Genomic DNA, 20,415 nt, shown 5'->3' with positions numbered 1-20,415 from the left:
AGTTCGAGGACACAGAGAAACCCTGTCTCGAAAGAAACATTAAAAAAAAAAAAAAGAAAGAAAAGATAAAGTCTCAAGATAAAATAAAGAATTAAAAAAAAAAATACACGCTGAGCATGGTGGCGCCTTTAATCCCAGCACTTGGGAGGCAGAGACAGGCGGATTTCTGAGTTCGAGGCCAGCCTGGTCTACAGAGTGAGTTCCAGGACAGCCAGGGCCACACAGAGAAACCCTGTCTCGAAACCGCCCCCTTCCCCCAAAAAATACACTACAAATCTGATCCTAAAACATCTGTAGTGAAAACATGGAACTTGGAAGCATTCCTGGGAGAAGGCCTGCGGCACAGTCTCCCAGTATCTGAGAATCTGAGACAGCTCCAGAGACTGCGTAAGAACGAGAATGTAATCTGCCAATAAAGTTGAAGCAATGTGGCATCATTAGGAAATAGGTTTTGTTTTTTTTTGTTTTTTTCACTTTACAGTATGGGGAGGAGGAGCTCACAAGTAAAGAGCATGGACTGCTCTTGCAGAGGGCAGCAAGGCCATCCATCACCCACGGCCAGAGGCTCCCAACTCTAACTCCAGCCTGTGGACCCAACGCCGTTTTCTGACGTCCTTCGACACTGCACTCATGTGCACATAATGTACACAGACACAAAGAAAATCAAGCCGGCCACATGGTACATGCCTTTAAAAACACAAACGCAGCCGGGCGTGGTGGCACACGCCTTTAATCCCAGCACTCGGGAGGCAGAGGCAGGCGGATTTCTGAGTTCGAGGCCAGACTGGTCTACAAAGTGAGTTCCAGGACAGCCAGACCTACACAGAGAAACCCTGTCTCGAAAAACCAGAAAAAAAAACAAAAACAAAAAAACAAAAAAAAAACCCACAACTGCCTTATTAACAGTCGCAGGCCATCCCACAGGCCAACCAGTGGCTATCTAGGACCCAGCAGCAAGGTTACTACAACCTCCGAGCCTCCCTTTCTGACTCCAATAGGGTCAGCAATGGGCCTTTGCATTTTAGATGATAGAGCGACAGGTGTCATCCATAAATTCCACACGTGCCTGCAGGCACTATCCCTGCGCACTGGTAGTGAATAGGCATCATTACGACAGGCACACGAGTGGATAAAAACCAAAATGGCTGCCATGGAGCAGGCAGTGAGCAGCAGTCAACCCAACGGCGCTGATCCCTCTTGCTGGGTAGTAAGAGGAAGGAGGGACCCAGACATGCTTGCTCAAAATCATGGTCTCCTAGTCCCCCATCACCCTGCCCCTTGCTCTGAAGGTGGTAGTGCTCTATGATTGATCAATCCCTGTGATCTGGCCTCGCTTCCTGGGTGTGTCCTCCACAGCAGGCACTTTGTCCTCCAGCACATACCAGCTGCTGGTCCCTCTACGAGGGAGCTTTCCTGTCATGCTTCCTCCCCCCCTGGTTATCTGTGTCCTTTTCCAGGTTCCACATTCCCTACATTCTTCCCTTAGAATATAATTTCCAGCTGCGGACCCATAAAGTAGGCACTGTATGTTTGTTGGGTAAGATAAAACTAAAAGGAAAACAATTAGATTTCCAAGTACATTATAAAATACACCCAGGTGATGTGTTTTATTTCTTAGCTATTTAATGTAACTGTTTTTGAAATGAGAAAAAAACCACCTAGAAATCAAGTGAGAAGCCCAGGCGTAGTGGTGCACACTTGTATGGCTACCCAGGGGCTCAAGGAGGAGGAGGAGTCTCAGAATAAAACCCAAAGAATATGACAAGAATGGATTAAGAATGCAACTGTGCAATTATGCAGGGAACTGTTCCCAAACTCAAATGTCAGAGGGAAACTCAAGCCTAAAACAACAATTAGTTGTGAGTTTTAGGAAGAATTATGGAAAACAGGGGACTGAAGGGGGAAAGTCAGTAAGCGCCTTTATAACTCGGGAGTAACAGCCTGTGCTTGGGAGCCCAGCATTTGGGAGGCAGAGACAGCGGGATCAGTTAAAGGTCCACACCAGCAAAGATTACACAGCACCTTATTTTAAACAAACAAACAAACAAAAAGACTATTGGAAATACCTTAGTCACATATTTTTGTTTGTTTTGGGAGTTTTGCATTCTATGTAACCCAAGGATGGCTTTGAACTTCTGATCCTCCTGCAAAAAACACCATGCTTTTTACTACCATGATTTTAACAGTCACTCCTGAGTTTTAAAATATAATACTTTGCTAGACAGAAAAGCAAACAATAACAAAACAGAATTGTGTGTGAACGTTAGTAAAAGAGCTGCTGTCTTCCTTCCCCGTGACGCTCAGAAAAGAGCGAGAGAAGGATGCAGTACAAAGGAAAACATACACACAAACCTAACACAAGAGCGAGCCACCAAAATGTGAATGCTAAAGTTTCGAAGGGCCCAGAAACGGTGCTACATCATGCCAGCACTTGGTAAATATATTCCACACCATTGGTCATTAGGGAAATATAAACACAAGCCACTTCCTACGAACTTCAGAGGACAAAGAAAAAAGGCAGCAGATAGTGCTGTCAGGGTCAGGAGAAACCTGAGCATTCATCTACTGTCAATGATAACATAAACTGGGGCACTCTCTCAAAGTCTGGCAGGTCTTCAAAACATCAGCATTGCCACATAACCCAGAGATTTCACTAGAGAATAGCCTCGAGATGATCAACACTGTTCACACCAAAGTTTGCACACAGAATGTCCCTACTAGCATCATTCCTTTACAGGCCAAAAGTGAAAACCAAGCATACTTTCAACACAATTGAGGATGGCATCAGCTCTCAAAACAAAAGCTGTCTGATACAGACTCCAACCTGGATTAACCTTTAAAACAGAGTATATCTCCAACTACATAGAACTATCCGGAAAAGGTAAATCTATAGACAGAAAGTAGGAGAGTCTGTAGGGCTGAGAAGGTGAGCAGAAGTGTGGAGAGTGACATCTAATGAATTCCAAGTCTTTTTTTATTTTTTTGCTTTTTGGTTTTTTATAAAGTAAGGAAACGGTAATAAAACTTATTGTAGGTACTGAATAGCTCTGCAAAAATACTAAAAACTCATTGGACTGTACGCTTTAAGTGGGAGCACTTATAACTAGATGAATGTTATCTTAATAAAGCAGCTTTAAGACCAGGAGTGGGGGCGCGGGCCTTAATCCCAGCACTCAGAAGACTGAGGAAGATGATCTCTGTGATTTCGAGGTCAATCCGATCTACCATCCGATACTACAAAGCCCGATGCCTCTCGAGGTGCTCATAAACAATCCTGGACAGTTCTCAAGGGTCAGACTGACTTAGAAAGGCCCGCCCACTTGTGATCCCGCAGAACCCATGCCATTCCCGAGGACTCCCCTGGAAGGACAGTGAGCAAAGCACCAGGTCAGGCACGTTAGGTGTCTGGACAGCGTCCCGACCTCCACTGTGAGTACCGTCCCTCCACAGCCCAGATCCTCCAGCCCGCGGTCGAGATGCACCTACCTAAGGCACAAGCCATGGCAGAGCCCACTAGGCCTCCTCCTGACACCACCACGTCGTACACGGTGTCTGCCGAGGAGCCCGCCCATCGCTGGCTGGCAACTAGCGGGCCTCCTCTGGCTGCGAGCTGCGCGGAACTCCACCAGCGAACGCAGAGCAAGCCTGCCATGGAGCCAATGCGGGCCGCCATAATGACTCCTGCCTGCGCCCGCGCCCGGGACTTCTCCCTGATAGGTCCTGGAAAGTGCTTCCGGGGCAGTCGTCAACCTTGTGTGGTTTTAGCCCTGTCTTCAAAACCGGAAATAAAATAGTTGAAGAAAATTATCCAATCAGAAGACGCTCTTGCCTCATTGGGCGGAACAGACTAAAGACTGGAAGCCAATCCAAGGCTAAAGCCATGAAGGGGCGTGGCTAGCAGTACCTAACCGCCGGCGCCGCTGTCACGGTTGTCACTGCTGCTTTCACCTCTGCTTCTCTCTCTCTCTAGTTAGGAAGATGACTGTGGGGAGGACTGCGGGAGGTCCTGAGTGCGCCGAGTGGAGCCGTGAGGTGAGTGGAGAAAGGAGGAAGTCGGATGCCTCAGCAAGGAATCCTCAAGAGTGGAAACTGTTTAGCGTTGCCGTGGAGACAGAGTCAGGGGCGTGTCATCAAAGGGCGAAGAATTAAAATTGGCAGCGCTTGGGCACTTAGAGAACCAGTCTTGGGGGACGTGGGTCTTTTGTGTCTTGTACCAGGCTCTGATATCAGGAATCGTACTAATAACAAACCACGAATTAACCTTGAAAATCTTAAAAGCGATCTCTATCTTAATATGATTATCCAGAAAAGGCAAATCTAGGGGGCGCGTCATTGCATGGGGCTGAGGTGAGGAGAAACAGGGAGAGACTTCTAAAAGGGCTGAGGAGGTGAGGAGAGACTTCTAAAAGCTTCCAAGGTTTTTGTTGTCGTTTTAGAGTAAGGAAAACGCACCGAAACGCAGCTCTTCAAATATATTAAAATTCATTAAACTGAATGTGTTTAATGTGTTGTATCCTCTCAAACCCATTTTCTAGAAAAGAAAAGAGATGGGTTAAGCAATTTGCCCCGAAATCTCTGAAAACAGAAAGTAGGCTGGTAGTTGCCTAGGGCTGACAGGTTGAGAGGAAGATGTGGGAGGGTTAAGGGATATAAGTGACAATTAAATGCTACACTGGTGCTTCAGAGCAGAGATTCTCAATCTGTTTCACCTAAGATCATCCTGCATATCAGATATTTACCTTACAATTCATAACAGTAGCAAAATTACAGTATTAACAATGAAAATGACTATGGTTGGGGCTCACCACCACATGAAACACTGTATTAAAGGGTCGATGCATTAGAACAGTTGAGGACACTGCTTTAGAGGAATGGTGAAAATGGTCTGACTTCTACTGTGATTGCTAGATGACCCTGGCTGTTTTAGAAACTGGAGGAGAGTACGCTTTGAATGGCTCACTTGTACACTATGGACATTGTGTTTCAATAAAGTTGTTTTTAAAACGAAAGAGCCAGCATTATGGCTCAAACTTGTAATCCCAACAACTCAAATTACTAAAGCAGAAGGATAAGGAGTTCAAGGTCGCCCTTTGACCCTGTCACAACAGAGAGAGAGGGGCAGGGGAAGGAGAGAGTTTTGCTCTAGATCACATGTTCTTCAGCAGCAGAGCTAGGGTTAGAGCACACACTTATCTCTAACTCAGATGGACTGCTCCAATTGCCACTAATCATCAATAGTCCACTGGTGGCCTTGTACCTACCACTCTAAGGACATCTCAGGCCACTGTCCTCCAGCCACACCACCTTCCCTCTATCACTACAAGACTCAACTGAGACAATAAAAATCACCCTAACACTCAAAGTCAGACACCCCCAACCTCAGTGGTTCAGATTGCTCTCCACACTATAATGATGGACAAGCATGCGCTCAGTAGAAACAATACTCCATACTTTTTTTTTGTTTTTTCGAGACAGGGTTTCTCTGTTTAGCCCTGACTGTCCTGGAACTCCCTCTGTAGACCAGGCTGGCCTCGAACTCAGAAATCCGCCTACCTCTGCCTCCCAAGTTCTGGGATTAAAGGCATGCGCCACCACTGCCTGGCTAATACTCCATACTTTTATTTTTCTATTTTTATGGTACTGAGGACTGAGTCCAGGGTCCTGTGCATTCTAGGTAAGTGCTCTCCACAGAGCTAAATTCCCAGCTCTAGATTTCAGTCTTTCTTTAAATAGCAATAGGATACACTCTCTGCTTTGGTGACACAGTGTCCAGGGACTTGCTATTTCTAGTGAGTTGCACAATCAGGAGTGTGAACAATAGCTATTCTCTAAGTGCCCTGCTCAGTAGGTTAATGTATTAGTACGTTTTTACTTAAACTACTGTGACTTAGAATGGACTTATCTGGATATAGACGATGCATCATGTGTGAAAGAGCATCTGTACTCTGCCTAGCAGATACAGCCAAGGGCAGGAGCAAGGTCACCAAGCGGCAGTGCTTTTCCTGGGTCCATACCATAGTTGCAGACTTACTAACAGTTCTGTCTTCTAAAGGATTATGCATCCTTATCAGCTGTTTACCTTTGCCCTAAGATATTGCACAGCTCTCTACCTTTCTCGACCATTCTCATTCATCACAGTACCTGTCAAGAGTTGATCCCTCTTCCCTATCCCTCCTCTCAAAACAGCCTGAACATGCTGATCCTAGTCCATCCCTGTGCATTTGCTATAGTTTTCCATGATGTTGTGCAACAAACTGATACATTTAATCCTGAGTATTGGTGCCCTCCCAGTGCCCTCTGACGGGTAGCCACAGACAAGCCTTCCAAGCGCACACTTCCTTACGTTACCCTCCCGTGTTCTCCCTCTGCTCTCACCGGAAAACAGACTTCATGACTGTACAGGCTGGTTTTGTGTCAACCTGACACAGGCTAGGATCATCCCAGAGGAAAGAGCCTCAGTTAAGGAAATGCCTCCATGAGAACCAAGTGTAAAGCATTTCTCAGTTAGTGATCAATGGGAGAGGGCCCAGCCCATGGTTGGTGGGGCCATCCTTGGGCTGGTAGTCCTGGTTTCTGAGAAGGCAGACTAAACAAGCCAGAGGAGAAAACCAGTAAGCAGCACTCCTCTGTGGGCTCTGCATCAGCTTCTGCCTCCAGGTTCCTGCCCTGCTTGAGTTCCTGTCCCGACTTCCTTCATTGATGAACAGCAATGTGGAAAGTGTGAGCCAAATAAACCCTTTCTTCCCAACTTGCTTTTTGGTCATGGTGTTTCATCACAGCAATAGAAACTCTTATCTAAGACAATGGCACACTAGGCACCCAACCCATGTTATCTTGTATGCACACATGGATGGATGTAATTTGATGCTTGTCTTAGTCAGGGTTTCTATTCCTGCGCAAACATCATGACCAAGAAGCAAGTTGGGGAGTAAAGGGTTTATTTGGCTTACACTTCCATACTGCTGTTCATCACCAAAGGAAGTCAGGACTGGAACTGAAGCAGGTCAGGAAGCAGGAGCTGATGCAGAAGCCATGGAGGGATGTTCTTTACTGGCTTGCCTCCCCAGGCTTGCTTAGCCTGCTCTCTTATAGAACCAAGACTACCAGCCCAGTGATGGTCCAACCCACAAGGGGCCTTTCCCCCTTGATCACTAATTGAGAAAATGCCTGACAGTTGTATCTCATGGAGGCATTTCCTCAACTGAAGCTTCTTTCTCTGTGATAACTCCAGCTGTGTCAAGTTGACACAAAACTAGCCAATACAATGCTGTTGCTTTACAGTGCTGGGAAATGAGGCCCACGTTTGATCCCCTTGAGCACGCTAGGCAAGGCCACTGCACTTCACTCGTAGCCCTTAGAACCTTTAAACTCTATTTGGGAGTTCCACTTTCCATGCTGCTCTTTCTCCAAGATACATCGTCTCCCCACTAATCATCCATTCCTGGCGATGGTGTGGAAACTGGTTAGAGTATGAGAAAAGTAAGGGTGTCAGTGAGAAAATAAGAAAAGGAAGAAGGGTAAGAATTATATAAAGTTCAAGTGAACTGGGAGCAGAATGTAGCCAGGTCATGGGCAGGATTCCTGGAGCACTGGAAGCATACTGTGTGGGTCAGGTTAGGTACCCAGAGTCCTCTTTCTGTGCTGAATGGAGCAGAGAACTGCCCTTAGCTCTTCTGCAGCCTTTGCTATGCACAGCCAGGCACATACACACGCTGTGTTGTTCAGTGCCTTTTGAATGAAGAATGCATCTTACTTTCTGTTGCCCCTTCCTGGTCCCTGATATACCGAAGCAGTCAAAGTGAAGCTAGAGCCATGTCTTGAGAACCTTTGAAATTAGAGTTTAAGTCTCACTGATGTCTGGTTTTTTTTTTAGATATTTCCTCCCAAGTCGTCCTCCTCAGACACTGAGCCAGAAGATGAGCAGTTTGGAGAAGGGCTGGTTTTGCCCAGAGCTGGCAAACTCCATGAGTTCCTCAGCCCGGAGGAGGACACAGATTCTACTTCCGACTCCACGGGGAGCTTTTATAGAACCCCACAGGTTCCGAAGCAGAGAGGCCGGTGGGATGTATTGGAGTCTCTCTTCCAGTCTGATCCAGACAGTGATCTGAACGACGCTGAGGATGAGGAAGACTTGGAGAGCTTCTTCCAAGACAAGAGCAGGGGGAAGCCACAGGTCCAGGACCCTCCATCTCTTAGGTAAGGCATTGCACTCAGTGGCTGCCATGCTCCAGCACACCAGAACAGTCATACCATGTCTCAGGGCCTTGCCTTTCCCTCTGTAAGGCCACCTCTGCACGTTACCACTTATCTAAGACGCAGCCCCGTTAGTTCTCGGATCTGCTGCACGGTGTGATTCCTTTTAAATATATTCATGTCAGTGGGTATGCATACCATGCTCACGCCTAGTCACCACGGAGAGCAGGGGAACATTGGATTCCCTGGAACTGGAGTTACAGACAGCTCTGAACTGCCACGTGGGTGCTGGCAATCAAACCCAGGCCCCCTGGAAGAGCAGCAAATGCTCTTAACTGCTGAGCCATCTCTCTAGCCCGCGTGTCTTGGTTCTTACCCAGTGATCCTTAGTAACTGTGGGCAACACTTAGTTCATGAGTTAGTGGAACTGAGCAAAGGATGCCTTTCCCAAACATCTTTTCCTCCACGAACGACAAGGTTTATTGTCTGTGACACATCTCTCAAATCATATATGTGCGCTCTCTCTCTCTCTCTCTCTCTCTCTCTCTCTCTCTCTCTCTCCAGGGTCTCATGTAGTCCATGGCCCCAAACTCTTGAACTTCCCAGTTACAGCTCTCAAAGGCTTCAGGCCTGTCATGCCACCACACTGCCTTTACCAAATGTAATGTACTCCCTTCCCAGTGACCTTATAAGTGGGTAAGATCTCTGCCACTCTACATGGGAAATCCAAAAACCTGACGTTCCAATTGGATCCTTCTGACTCGGTGGCCCTGTGCTAGCCGACTACACTGTATGCAGTTATCAGAATGCAAGTGGCAATTCCTGTATGAATTCTTAGATAGTTCCTGTTGGGCTGCTAGGAGTGCCTGTGTTGTAGCAAGAAGGGAAACCTAGCTGATAGGGTTAAAAACTTAGAGGCCTTTGGGGCTTTGGGATCAAGACTAAGAAGTCTCTTGGTTACGATCTGCTGGGCAGGGAGGAAATGGAGGAGGGTCTCTGGGAGGAACCTCACCTCCTGTTTGCTGGGTCCACACAGAACCACTCTCTCCCCAGGCATGGCTCCATGAGGCGCTGCAGCTCCATGACTAGCCTTCCCTCTGACATTCCCAAGGCTCGGATCCTGCCAACCTCAGACTCTGGGCCTCCCTCCCAGCACAGAAGTGTTTGCTCTTGGGCATCTTCCATCACCGTCCCTCAGCCATTCCGCATGACACTGCGTGAGGCCCGGAAGAAGGCCCAGTGGCTGGCCTCACCTGCCTCTTTTGAGCAGGAAAGGCTACAGGCCCAGAAGCAGGGCGAGGAAGAGGCGGAGTGCCATCGGCAGTTCCGGGCCCAGCCTGTGCCGGCACACGTCTACCTGCCCCTCTATCAGGAGATCATGGAGCGCAGAGAGGCAAGGAGGCGCGCTGGGATTCGGAAGAGAAAGGAACTCCTTCTCTCCTCCTTGAAGCCCTTCAGCTTCCTTGAGAAGAAAGAACAGCAAAAGGAAGACGCTCCACAGAGAGACTCGGCTGCTGTGGCTCAGACCAAGGTCTCCCCAAAGAAGGCCACTTCTAGGAAGATCCCCAAGTCCATTCTAGAACCAGCCCTTGGCGACAAACTCCAGGGTAAGGATAACCTTGGCATCTCTGGCTACCTGTGGGCTGGTGTTCCCAGAGGTGCTGCAGGAATTCAGGGTCAGTTCAGGGATTACGGTGGGATGGTGATAGATAACCTGTGCTCCGTGAGCTGGGTCCGTCCCACAGTGGCTCTCAGCCTTCCCAATGCTGCGACCCTTTAACACAGTGCTTCATGTTGTGGTGACCCCCACACCTTTAACACAGTGCTTCATGTTGTGGTGACCCCCACCCCTTTAACACAGTGCTTCATGTTGTGGTGACTCCCCAACCATAAAATTATTTCCTTGCCACTCCATAACTGTAATTTTGCTACTGTAATGAATCATGATATACTATCTGATATGTAGAATATCTGATACATGACACCCACCCCCAAAGGGGTGGAGACCCACTGACTGAGAACCACTGATCTGTAGGGCGGTCCCACAGCAGCCCTGACCCCAGGCTCAGCCTGGTGGCCTCTCAGTAAGCACACACTACAGCCTCTGGACTCGCATAGGTATGGAAGCAAACACCACGCGACATAAAGGACCTCCATCAGTCAGTGCCACCTCCAGCCTGCTGCCCCTGGGAAGGCCACCTCCCCAGCCCTCATCTCGGAGAGGAGTGAATTCCTCAGGGGGACAATTGTTAACTTTGTTTGTTTGTTTGCATTTACCACTGGTATTAGCACACTACTGTTAGTGTTTAAAGGGGGAAAGCATGGGCTTGTGGTTGCCTACGCATGTAATCCCTCAGAGTCAGGAGGTCAAGGCCGGAGGGTTTAGATAAACCAGAGACTGATCTGGGCTACGAAGTGAGTCTGTCTCTAAAGGGGACGGGGAAGCATTCTCCAGATCCTCTTCTTTGATTGCCTCTTCACAGAAGCGGAGCTCCTCAGGAAAATCCGAATCCAGATGAGGGCCATGGACACTCTCCGGATGGCTTCCTCCCCTGTCAGCACCGCCCGAAACAGGGCTCCCCGAACGGCTGCCCGCACCCAGGAGGAGAAGCTGAGCTTTCTACAGACTGAGTTCGAATTCCAGCCGAAGGTGAACCCTGTGGTCCCTGACTACGAGGGCCTTTACAAGGCTTTCCAGAAAAGAGCTGCCGAGAGGAGGGAGACCCGGGAGACAACCAGAAATAAGCCCTTCTTGCTAAGAACTGCCAACCTGAGTCACACTCCACGATCCTGTGATGCTGCTACCGCTGGTGGAGGGAAGGTGAGAACCCAGGCAGGGAGCAGGGAGGGTCAGAGTCTACATCCTAAAGTGTAACAGAGTAGGCCCACATCTCAAAGGGAGGCACATGTCTTGACACTTTTCTGTCTTATTTTTTATTTTTTGAACACCTGCTCAGTTGCACGCAGACCCACGGTCTGTAAACTGAAAACAAGAACATCCCCTTCACACCTTCCTAGAGGGATTGTGCAAACGTGAGTCCAAGCCAGCCTCTGAGCCCAATCTGTTTTAGCTTTGCTTCCTGTTGCTGTGATAAAATACCTTCTCCACAGCAGCTGAAGGGAGGAATGGCTTATTTTCACTTTATTCCCAGGTTGCAGTATGTTATGACCGGGAAGACAGAGCCGCAGGAGCTTGAAGTGGCTCGTGACTTTTACAGTCAAGAGCAAAGAGCTGAATGCACACTGCTGCGCTGTCTCCACTCTAACACAGAAGTCTTCTCACCTTAACATAGTCAAGAAGACCCTGCTGACATGCCCCTAGGGCTACCTGATCCAGACAGCTCCACAGTGAGATTCTCTTCCCAAGTAATTCTAAAGTGTATTAAACTGACAAAGCTAATCACACATTCCAAAGAACTCTTCTCGGTTGATTAAACCATTCGGCCCGCCATGCGAGTGCGGGCTTTGTAACTAAACAGTATCTTGTTCACTTTACCCCAGGGTGGGGGTCAAAGATTCTCAGTTCTAGTCCTCCCTGAAACCGAGTCCTAATTAGAGTAGAAACCAATCATGTTGTCGCCAATGCCACCTCCTTTCTTGCAGAAGTCCCCTCAGCCAACAGCTACTCCCCTGCCAAGGAGTCGTTCTCTGAGTGGTCTCGCTTCTTTTTCTGCCAACACTCTCCCTGTGCACATCACTGATGCTACCAGGAAGCGGGAATCTGCAGTCCGGTGAGTAAGAGACCACAGCAGAGTCCTGGCAGCTTTTAGCCCCAAGTTTACTGGAACTGGCCCTATGGCAGGGTCTCATGATCAGAAACAGCTCAGGGCTGAGGGAATTCTCTGATGGGGCTGGACTATGTGCTATCATCCTTTCAGTCTGTGCGGGACACAGGGTTAAGCTAGACAGGCCCTAGAAAATTTACAACGTAACATGCAGTCTGAAAGGTGGGATTTTTCAGGGTGATTACCCTGTGTTATGAGCAGGGCAAGCACAGAGGACAATGACAGCACAGGGAAGCCGAGGGGCATGACTGGTCTCACATCTTTTGGGACACATGTCTAAAGTAAAACCTGAGGAATAAGGAGGAAGGGGCTGGGAGATGGCTCCGATGGTAAAGCCCCTGCTGGGCAGGCATGGAGACCAGCATTCAGGTCCCCAGCACCCGAGTAAAAGTGTGCCAGTGTGCCAGTGTGCCAGCAAGTCTTGTACTTCCAGGTGAGCAGTGGGCAGAGAGAAGCACTTCCTCTGACCTGGGGACAGCCAGGCTAGGCAGTAAGGGACTTCCAGACTCAGTGAGCCGCTGGGGCCGGCAGATGGCCGAGTGGACAAATGTCCTTGCTGACAAGCTTGCCGACCTCAGTTCAATCCCAGGACCCACACGGTAGAATGTGAGAACTGACTCTTGCAAGTTACCCTCGACTTCCACACACATACTGTGAGAACTGCCCTTCCAAAGGAGAAAGCGGAACAAGTCAGACAAAGGCTAGAGAGAAAAGAAGATTCCAGAAAACAAATGTGTAAGTCTGTATATGAGGCCATGAGTAGAACCGTTAGCTATTGTCCAGCCGGCTGTTCCTTGTAGTGTGATCAATGCCCTTTTCTTTCTAAAACCAAACCAAGACCTGTATGAAAGGAGAGGGCAGCCATAGCGAAGGCAAAGCCAGGCTCATGCATGGTGCAGGGAGCAGAGCCCACCATAGACAGGATGCAGCGCCACTGCCCAGACACTCAAGTGCTGAGGTTCACTTGGGCAATGTCTGAGTCTCTGGGAAGCAGGAGTCTATTTTCCTTTTCTATTCTTTTCTTTTTCTTTCCTTCCCTTCCCTTCCCTTCCTTCCTTTTCTCCCCTTTTGCTTCAGCACTAGAGATCAAACCCAGGGCCTTCTGCAACTGAGTCACATTCCCGTCTGGATTTTACCAGTTCTGCTGGCCTGGCCGTGTGCACTCATTTAGGCCTCTGCCAGGGCTGAGGTGAGCAGGAGCTGTGCTCCAGCATAAAGCCAAGGCCGGTGAAAGGACTAATGCCTCAGTGCCTCCTGGGAGGCTCCCAGGGGAGAGCAGGACCCTACTTTGTAGTGTGATTTATTTTATGTGTTTGGCCCTTTAAAAAGAACAGTTTGACCCTGTGACTTTCACTGTCAGTTGCCTCTTGGACTTCTGTGAGCAGGAAAGGATAAAAAAAAGCCAGCATAAGCTGAGGAGAGGAGGGGGATGAAGTAGAACAGGAAGAATGGGGAGGAGGAGGAAGAGGAAGAGGAAGAGGAGGAGGAGGAGGAAGAAGAGGAGGAGGAAGGTCTAGGTAGGGTCAGAGGGTAGGCTTTGAGAAGACTTGGGGTAGAAAAAGGGCTGAGTAGGGCTAAAGAAAAGATAGTGCAGAAGAGAGACTGGGCAGAGTGAAAAAGGAGACCGTTGAGTCAGAAGCTGAGCTGAGCAGATAGGCTCGAACAGTTACAGTTTAGAGCGGCTGGTAGGGAAAACAGGGAGAAGGAATTGCTTACACACACTGTTGGGGAACTGAGGGAGGAATGGTTAGGAAAACAACCTTTGAAGGGGCTGGGCTGGAAACTGGGAGGTGGGATGGCAAGGAGCTATGAGAACTGGTTTCTGTTTGTAAGAAAAGGAGACAATATAAAAGAAAAAACCTACACATTTTATAAGTGTCATCCAACATGGGTCTAGGCAGAAAGGAAGGTCTGATTTCATGTACCACAGAGCAAAAGGCAGGAAAAGGAGGGGTGGATACTTTGTTGAGGCTGTTGTTGGGGCACCCCCACCCCGTGGTTTTCAGCAGCAGTTTTTTTCCTCTCCTTTCCTCATTTTAGGCTCTTTTCTTTATAAAAGGGTTGAAAGCGTAGCTGAGCAACTGAAAAAATATGGGCGGGGATGGAAGCCTGAGAATCAGAAATGAAGGGAACGGGAAAACAGAGGGCTTCTTCATCTTTCTTCCTTCTGAAAAAGTAACAGAGTTGGCTGTGCAGCTAGAGAAACAGAGTAGAGGCAGATACACTGGAAAAAAGTCAAGCACAAGGAAAGGGCGAACAGATTCATTCCCAGCGTCAGAAACAGAGAGGGAGGTTTTCCCCAGGTACAGGGAGGGGAAGGACCTGGGTCAAAGGGAAGCAGTCAGAGAAGTGAAAGGCAGAATGGTCAGAGGGGACAGGACAGGAGACAGGGCTAAAGCCACAGCACCTTTTGAGGACAGGCAGTTCTGGGTCACAAAATCACCAACAGCATTCCCAGTAGTTATACAGCATATGCCTACTAGTGCTGATAATGACAAAACAGCATGGCATTCTGTAGAATGGACCTAAGGTGGTTTAAAAAGGCAATGATGTCTTATGGGATGCCCTATGTAAAACAAACTCTAAGTAATTGGGTTACTCGGAAGTATTCCCCCAAAACTGGAGGGGATTGGTAACAGCTGTACTCAATTGCATTGGTTGTCATGGTGGAGACAAGAATCCAGGAAATTGGAGCAGCACAATAGAGCAAGAGGAATTAGCAGTGAGGGGCCAGTTGACAGGGGCAGGTCGGTATGCTAATATACAAGAGGAGGTCAGTTTGAAGACACAATCATAGAACAATGTCATTTAACAGCTGAGGAGCCAGGAAAGAATTGTATATTATTTATGAAAATTATACAAGGCTCAGAGGAAACCTTTACTGATTTTTTTTTTTTACAAAGGTGAACAAAGCCACATCAGACTATGATGCAAGAGTAATGATAATTGAGACTCTGACATTTGAGAATGAAAACAGAATGCAAAAAGGTTATCAGGCCACTAACGGCAAGGGCAGCACCTATAGAAAAGTGGATCAGGGAGATGACTGTTGGTTCTAACATGTATAATGCCACAATAATGGGAAAGTCACAGCTAAAGGTTTCAGATCTTTAACTGTGGAAGGTATGGCCATTTGCAAAAAGACTGTGAAAAGCCACTAGAGGTCTCAGATCTCAAAATGTCTGGTGCTTTAATTGTAGAAAATATGGTCATTTGAAAGAAAATATGAACAAAGTATCTCTAAGTACAATAGTTTTTTTCTAAATATAAACCAGAAAGAAGGCCTAAATTTCCAGGGGTGTGCAGGTGATGTGGCAAGGTTTGTTATTGGACCAAAGGGCATAGGTCCAAGAGAGATATCCAAAGCAATTTCCTGCCATTGGAAAACCAAATGGGGGGCCGGGTTGGGGGGGCTAGCTCCAGGCCCTGCAGCAAACGTGCAAGCCTGGCCAAGTCAAGGCTCAAGACAAAGCTTCACAGAGCTGTGGGTAGAGATGACGAGACTCGGGTGAGGAACTCCAGGACACAAGGTGCCAGATGATGAGATGGTCCAGGAGCAGAAAGGGCTCAGGTACCCAAGTTACAGGAAAGAGGTGATGCTATTGGGTTCTGTTCTCAGTTCAGACACCTGAAAACCCTGAAAAAGACATTAAATAGAATGGAGAAGCAAAAGTCACAACAGTAGCATGGCTACACTAAGACCTCGTAAGAATATTTAGGATGTAGAGATGCTGGCTTGCTTCCTTTTCACATTTATACTAACTGTAGGCCAAGTGTATCAGTATTCCAAGGCCCAGGACAATTTCCTGCAAATGAGAGGCAGCCCACCTGCAGAAGATATCACATCTACTTTCCAACATCAGGGGGTGGAATTAAGCTTTTGTGCCCTTGTCCTTGATCTGTTTGAATGTATTTTTAAGTGCAGTCTTTTGGTGGAACCCACCTCAGAACTCTAAAATAGTTTATACAAACTGAGTACTATAAGTTGAACCCAAATTGTCTACATTAAAGGAAGCCTGTTTCCAGATCTTTATGGAAATGGCGATTTGTATTTCCAAAAGAACTGTGAACCTAAGTCATTGCTTGACCACTGTTTATAGTACAGCAATCAGGGGCAAACTCAGAGATCCACCATCCTGGTTGTGCTGGCTTTTCCTCTGCATAGTAAGTAGCGGTGAACAAGAGGCTTTCTGACTTTCAGTCCCCCTCAGAGGAAGGGGGCCTAGTATGTCTACCTCCTCAGAGCCTGGTGAGAGTTACGCGAGATATAAAGTCTTTGGTTCCTGGTTGGCAGCTCTGTAAATAGTAGCTATGAGTACTGCTCCAGCCAAGGGAAACAACTAACAATCTATTGACTCCTAGCTGGGTATGGCCATTTTACTCAATACTTTCTGTTCAATCAATGGATTTCTCTTCTGTGGGAAATCACAGAACCCAGAAAGTAGGAAAGCATCATCTGCCATTGGTTTTCGCCTCAGAATAGCTGTTGAGATGGGGTTCCCTGCAGGCCATCCTGGCATGAAAGTCACTGTGTAGCTGGGACATCCTGAACATCTGGTTCCTCCTGCACTGGGACTACAGGTCTGTGCCACGCCCATCCCCAGAACCATCCTTTTCTGAAAACAGTTGTGGCAGATGTATAGAAAATCATATTCATAGAAACACCCACTAGGGGCTGGAGAGATGGCTCCGTGGTTAAGAGCATGTACCGCAGAGGACTTAAATATAGATCTCAGTATCCACACTGGGCTGCTCACAACTGTAACTCTAGCTGCAACAGACCTGATGCCTTCTTCTAGACCCTGGGGGCACTTGCATTCAGACCTGCACATACCCCTATCCCCAAATACACACATATACAAGCAAACAAACACCTTAAAGAAAGAAAAGAGAAGACATAACTGAGCGCAGAGAAGGTCCTACGATTGCTTATGCATGTGCCCAGGTCATCTACTATCTCTGCTCTCTCCTTTAGAATGTCACTTGAAAAGAAGGACAAATCAGACATGAGCATTCAGTGGTTGGAGGTGCACAAAAAGAACTGTCAAGCCATGTCTAAATCAGTGACCTTGAGGGCCAAGGCCATGGATCCCCACAAAAGCCTGGAAGAGGTGTTCAAAGCGAAGCTTAAAGAGAACCGGTCAGTGTCCTCCACGGTCCAAGGGGGTTGCCTGAATTGGGTTCTAGCACATCGATGGCTGTGAAATGGCAAAATGGAGTCATTGGAGTAAACTACACCATCAGCAGAAGTTACAGGCTTGGCAGGCAATAGGAATTTAGTGTACACGGGAATGCCTCTGCTTAGCTTGCATGAAGGGTTTCTGATTTTGAAAGAGATTGGTTGCTTCTAGAAACCTTGTTAATTCCAGGAGCAATGACCGTAAAAGAGCAAAGGAATATAAGAAAGAACTGGAGGAAATGAAGAAAAGAATACAAACAAGGCCCTATCTCTTTGAACAAGTTACCAAGGTAATCCAGACTCTCAACGTTTTCCTGCCTTGGGTCAAAGGTTTCTTAGAAATTGTGAAAAGATTTTACTCTGTGATTATTTTCTTAAAACTCAGATCCTCTAAATTGAACTCCATGGTGGTTAATCTTTTCAATTTGACTGTGCCTGGATGACCCAGAAAATTAACACACTCCACTTCAGGGTGTGTCTGAGGGTGTTTCCAGAAAGAATTAGCTAAGGAAGAACTGCCTTGAATATAGACAGCATGGTCTCCTAGGCTTGGGGTGCTCGGTTGGAATAAAAGGCACAGACACATGGACATTCTGTTGGCTTCCTGGCCAACATGACATGGCAGCAGCTACCATATGCTTCACCTCTATAATGGTGTCTGGCCAAAGTCCAAAGTGACAGGCCCAAGGGACCATGGACTTAAACATCTGATATTTGAGACAGGGTTTCTTTTTATGGAGTTCAAGCTGACCTATAATTCATTGAGTCCGGGCTGGACTTGAACCCACCACCCTCATGCCTTAATATCCCCGGTGCTGGGATTGTAGCCATACACCAGCACACCCAGCTTATATACTTCTTAACTTGCTTTATTGATGCGATTTTACTCCAAATACAGGTCCTTAAAGATCACAGTGCTTTATAAGCACCCCTCAAGGCTCTTTCCAGAATAAGTGGCTATTAGGCTGAGCCATTTGAAAAATATTCTCTGGACTTTAAGAAGGTGAATTCAGTTGAGATCTCCCTAAGGAAGCTCTAGAGCCCTTGAACATCCAGAAGGACCCACCCCAGGCAGTTTAGTGTGGTATCTGGCTCTGTGGTTCACTGTAGGCATGAGTTCCATCTCAGAGCATGTGGCATCCCTAGGTACTAATGGCTCTCCTCCTCCTCCAGGCGGCCCTGCCCCCTGCTGGACTGTCCGGAACATACTTATGGTCCACTCCTTTAGGTCCCCTTTTGTAGAAAACACAAAGTAGCCTGTGGTTTTGTTCTTAGATATGTAAAACAAGGTAGCCTTCTAGCTACTTACAGACCACACTCCTCTTGCTAAGCATTTGTGATATGTTAGTCTTCCTGAGGATGGTTTGGATGCTTTTCAAGGGCGTGCCTCTCAAATTAATTAGGAGCTGACACCTCCTAGAAGTGTTAGAGATATGAAATTGTATTTGTACCTGTATGTGAACAAGATCCCCATGGGACTCATTTTATAAACTGTGGCTAACAATAAGGCTCTAAGTCATTCCTGTGCCAGCTTTGTCCAGCACTAAAGGTGTGGGTGGTGGAAAGGGCAATATTTTAAAGACGGATTCCCCAAGTAACTCAGAGTCATACTTGTCACTTCCACTCCACAGGCCCTCGCCAGGAAAGAAGCAGAAGAGCGCTATAGGGACGCCCTGAAGCAGGCCGGCCTGGAGGAGGAGTTTGTGAGAACCAAGAGTCAAGGCACAGAGGCAGTGTGATGAAGAGAAAGCCAAAGTCAAGGAATCTCACCGGTTAAGAGGTATTGGTGTTATCCCTAAGGACGCGACCAGGAGGGAACGTAGAGAAGTTGCTCACGTGAGATAACAGCCCTGCACTTACACAAAAGCGCATCCACAAGCCCCTGAGCAACACTGTCTATGTGAGGCGATGGCTGCTCGGCTGCCATCCCTGCTCCTTACAGCTGACACCCCAGCATCACCTCTTTCATAACTGATGTATCATAAGGCAAGGAGAGAAAAGCAGAGTGCTGCTGTTATTTCCAGTTTTATTAAGTCCAAGTAATTCCTGTTTTCTCTTTAAAATTCTATTCTACCAAAAAATATAATAATAATGAAAATGTTGGAACCATTCTTAAACCTCACAGATCCTTTCCATTTAAAATACTGTTTTTTTCAGCAACTATGAAGCTACAAAACTCAGCATCCGAGGTTGACGGCTCAATTTAGAAGACTTTACAACTGCCTGCTGGCCCCAGGCTGGAACAGCAATGGCTAACCAATCTGCTTGTTGAAATAGGTCACTCACCATATCACATCAGAGCACCAAGCAACCAAGTGTGGAGGAGCTTGAGTTTAGAGTCATCTGTTAGGGTTTGGGAGAACAGAACAGAACTTCAGAGATCAAAGTGGATCCGAGGGTAGATGTACCTTAGCCCAGAGTAAAAGGCTCTTGCTTTGCACTTTACACTTAGAAGTAGGTATAGAAAATACAAGTAGAGCCCACATCTATCAAGTAGGTATAAGAGGAACAGAGGTAAGAAAATAGGTGGCAATAAGGAAACAGAAATCCAGGACAGCCAGACTAAATACATTCTCATCGGCTTCCAGTAACCTGCAATCTTAGCAGCTAAACATAGGAATACTGTGTGTGAAATAAAACATGATTCTCAGCCCACATCTGCAACCTTAAGTACAGGCCTTATCATTAGCATCTGACACACTCGGACAAGTCAGTTCTTATTGTTTGTAGGATTAATTTATAAGCTTTTTTTTAAAAAAGGATTTATTTATTTTCTATGAATACACTGTAGCCATCTTCAGACAAATCTAGAAGAGGGCATCATATCCCATAACAGATGGTTGTGAGCCACCATGTGGTTTCTGGGATTTGAACTCAGGACCTCTGGAAGAGCAGTCAGTGCTCTTAACCACTGAGCCATCTCTCCAGCCCCCTATAGGATGTTTTCTTCCTCACCCTCTTGTAACACCCCTCTTCAGGTTGTTGACAAACAAAAATGTTTCCATTTATTGCCAAATGGTCTCTAGAGAGCAAAAATGTCCCAGATTGGGAAGCACTCCTGTAGAAAGCACAGACTGGTAATTTTAGAAAAACAATTGCTAGGAACTTGTCTCCACACTAGAGGATAATTATGCAAGTCGATAGCAAATGCAGAGCGGCAGTTCTTTTCTACTGTTCTCTAAAGACACTATTCGAATACGTATGTCAGCACAGAGTTCACTTTAAATAAAACTTAACTGATTTTGTACTCATAGGTGA

At 47.1% G+C, this 20,415-nt stretch overlaps 2 protein-coding genes across 7 annotated transcripts in view; one reads left to right on the top strand and one right to left on the bottom strand.

Annotated features, from left to right (window-relative positions):
- The window catches only part of Coq6 (coenzyme Q6 monooxygenase), a 12,041-nt gene extending 8,073 nt beyond the window's left edge, over positions 1-3,968 (bottom strand). For 2 of the 4 annotated variants that reach the window (XR_381514.3, XM_006515700.2), the window contains exons 1-2: positions 3,905-3,965; positions 3,487-3,771 (exon numbers count right to left, since the gene is read on the bottom strand). Coding sequence is in view for 2 of the 4 variants with exons in the window: in XM_006515699.2 (XP_006515762.1) it covers positions 3,487-3,673 (187 nt within the window). In the remaining 2 variants the exon portion in view is untranslated. Of the gene's footprint in view, positions 1-3,486; positions 3,772-3,904 lie in introns of those variants that run through there. The other 2 variants (XM_006515699.2, NM_172582.3) reach the window with 2 other exon arrangements.
- Positions 3,864-20,415, top strand: Fam161b (family with sequence similarity 161, member B). Of its 3 annotated transcripts, NM_001358283.1 has the most exons (9): positions 3,896-4,032; positions 7,874-8,196; positions 9,247-9,800; positions 10,677-11,014; positions 11,797-11,924; positions 16,954-17,118; positions 17,348-17,447; positions 18,789-18,937; positions 19,315-20,415. In NM_001358283.1, the coding sequence occupies exons 1-8, from the start codon at positions 3,979-3,981 to the stop codon at positions 18,894-18,896; spliced, it is 1,770 nt and encodes a 589-aa protein (NP_001345212.1). In that variant the 5' UTR covers positions 3,896-3,978; the 3' UTR covers positions 18,897-18,937; positions 19,315-20,415. The 3 variants fall into 3 exon arrangements, 2 of the variants coding, with proteins under 2 accessions (NP_001345212.1, NP_766169.1); XR_003950036.1 differs by lacking the exon at positions 17,348-17,447 and having other exon boundaries at positions 3,864-4,032; positions 19,315-20,410; NM_172581.3 differs by having other exon boundaries at positions 18,789-20,415.

Source organism: Mus musculus, chromosome 12 (genome assembly GCF_000001635.26).
Source record: "Mus musculus strain C57BL/6J chromosome 12, GRCm38.p6 C57BL/6J".
NCBI classification, from domain to species: domain Eukaryota; kingdom Metazoa; phylum Chordata; class Mammalia; order Rodentia; family Muridae; genus Mus; species Mus musculus.
This window is presented reverse-complemented; position numbering and strand designations above follow the sequence as displayed.

What these genes read in the sequence shown, in the direction of transcription:
- Fam161b (NM_001358283.1), top strand. Translation starts at nt 3,979, where the DNA reads ATGACTGTGGGGAGGACTGCGGGAGGTCCTGAGTGCGCCGAGTGGAGC. An exon ending in CTACCGCTGGTGGAGGGAAG is followed by an intron (nt 11,015 to 11,796) that starts GTGAGAACCCAG and finishes CCTTTCTTGCAG; the next exon opens with AAGTCCCCTCAGCCAACAGC. An exon ending in GCGAAGCTTAAAGAGAACCG is followed by an intron (nt 17,119 to 17,347) that starts GTCAGTGTCCTC and finishes TGTTAATTCCAG; the next exon opens with GAGCAATGACCGTAAAAGAG.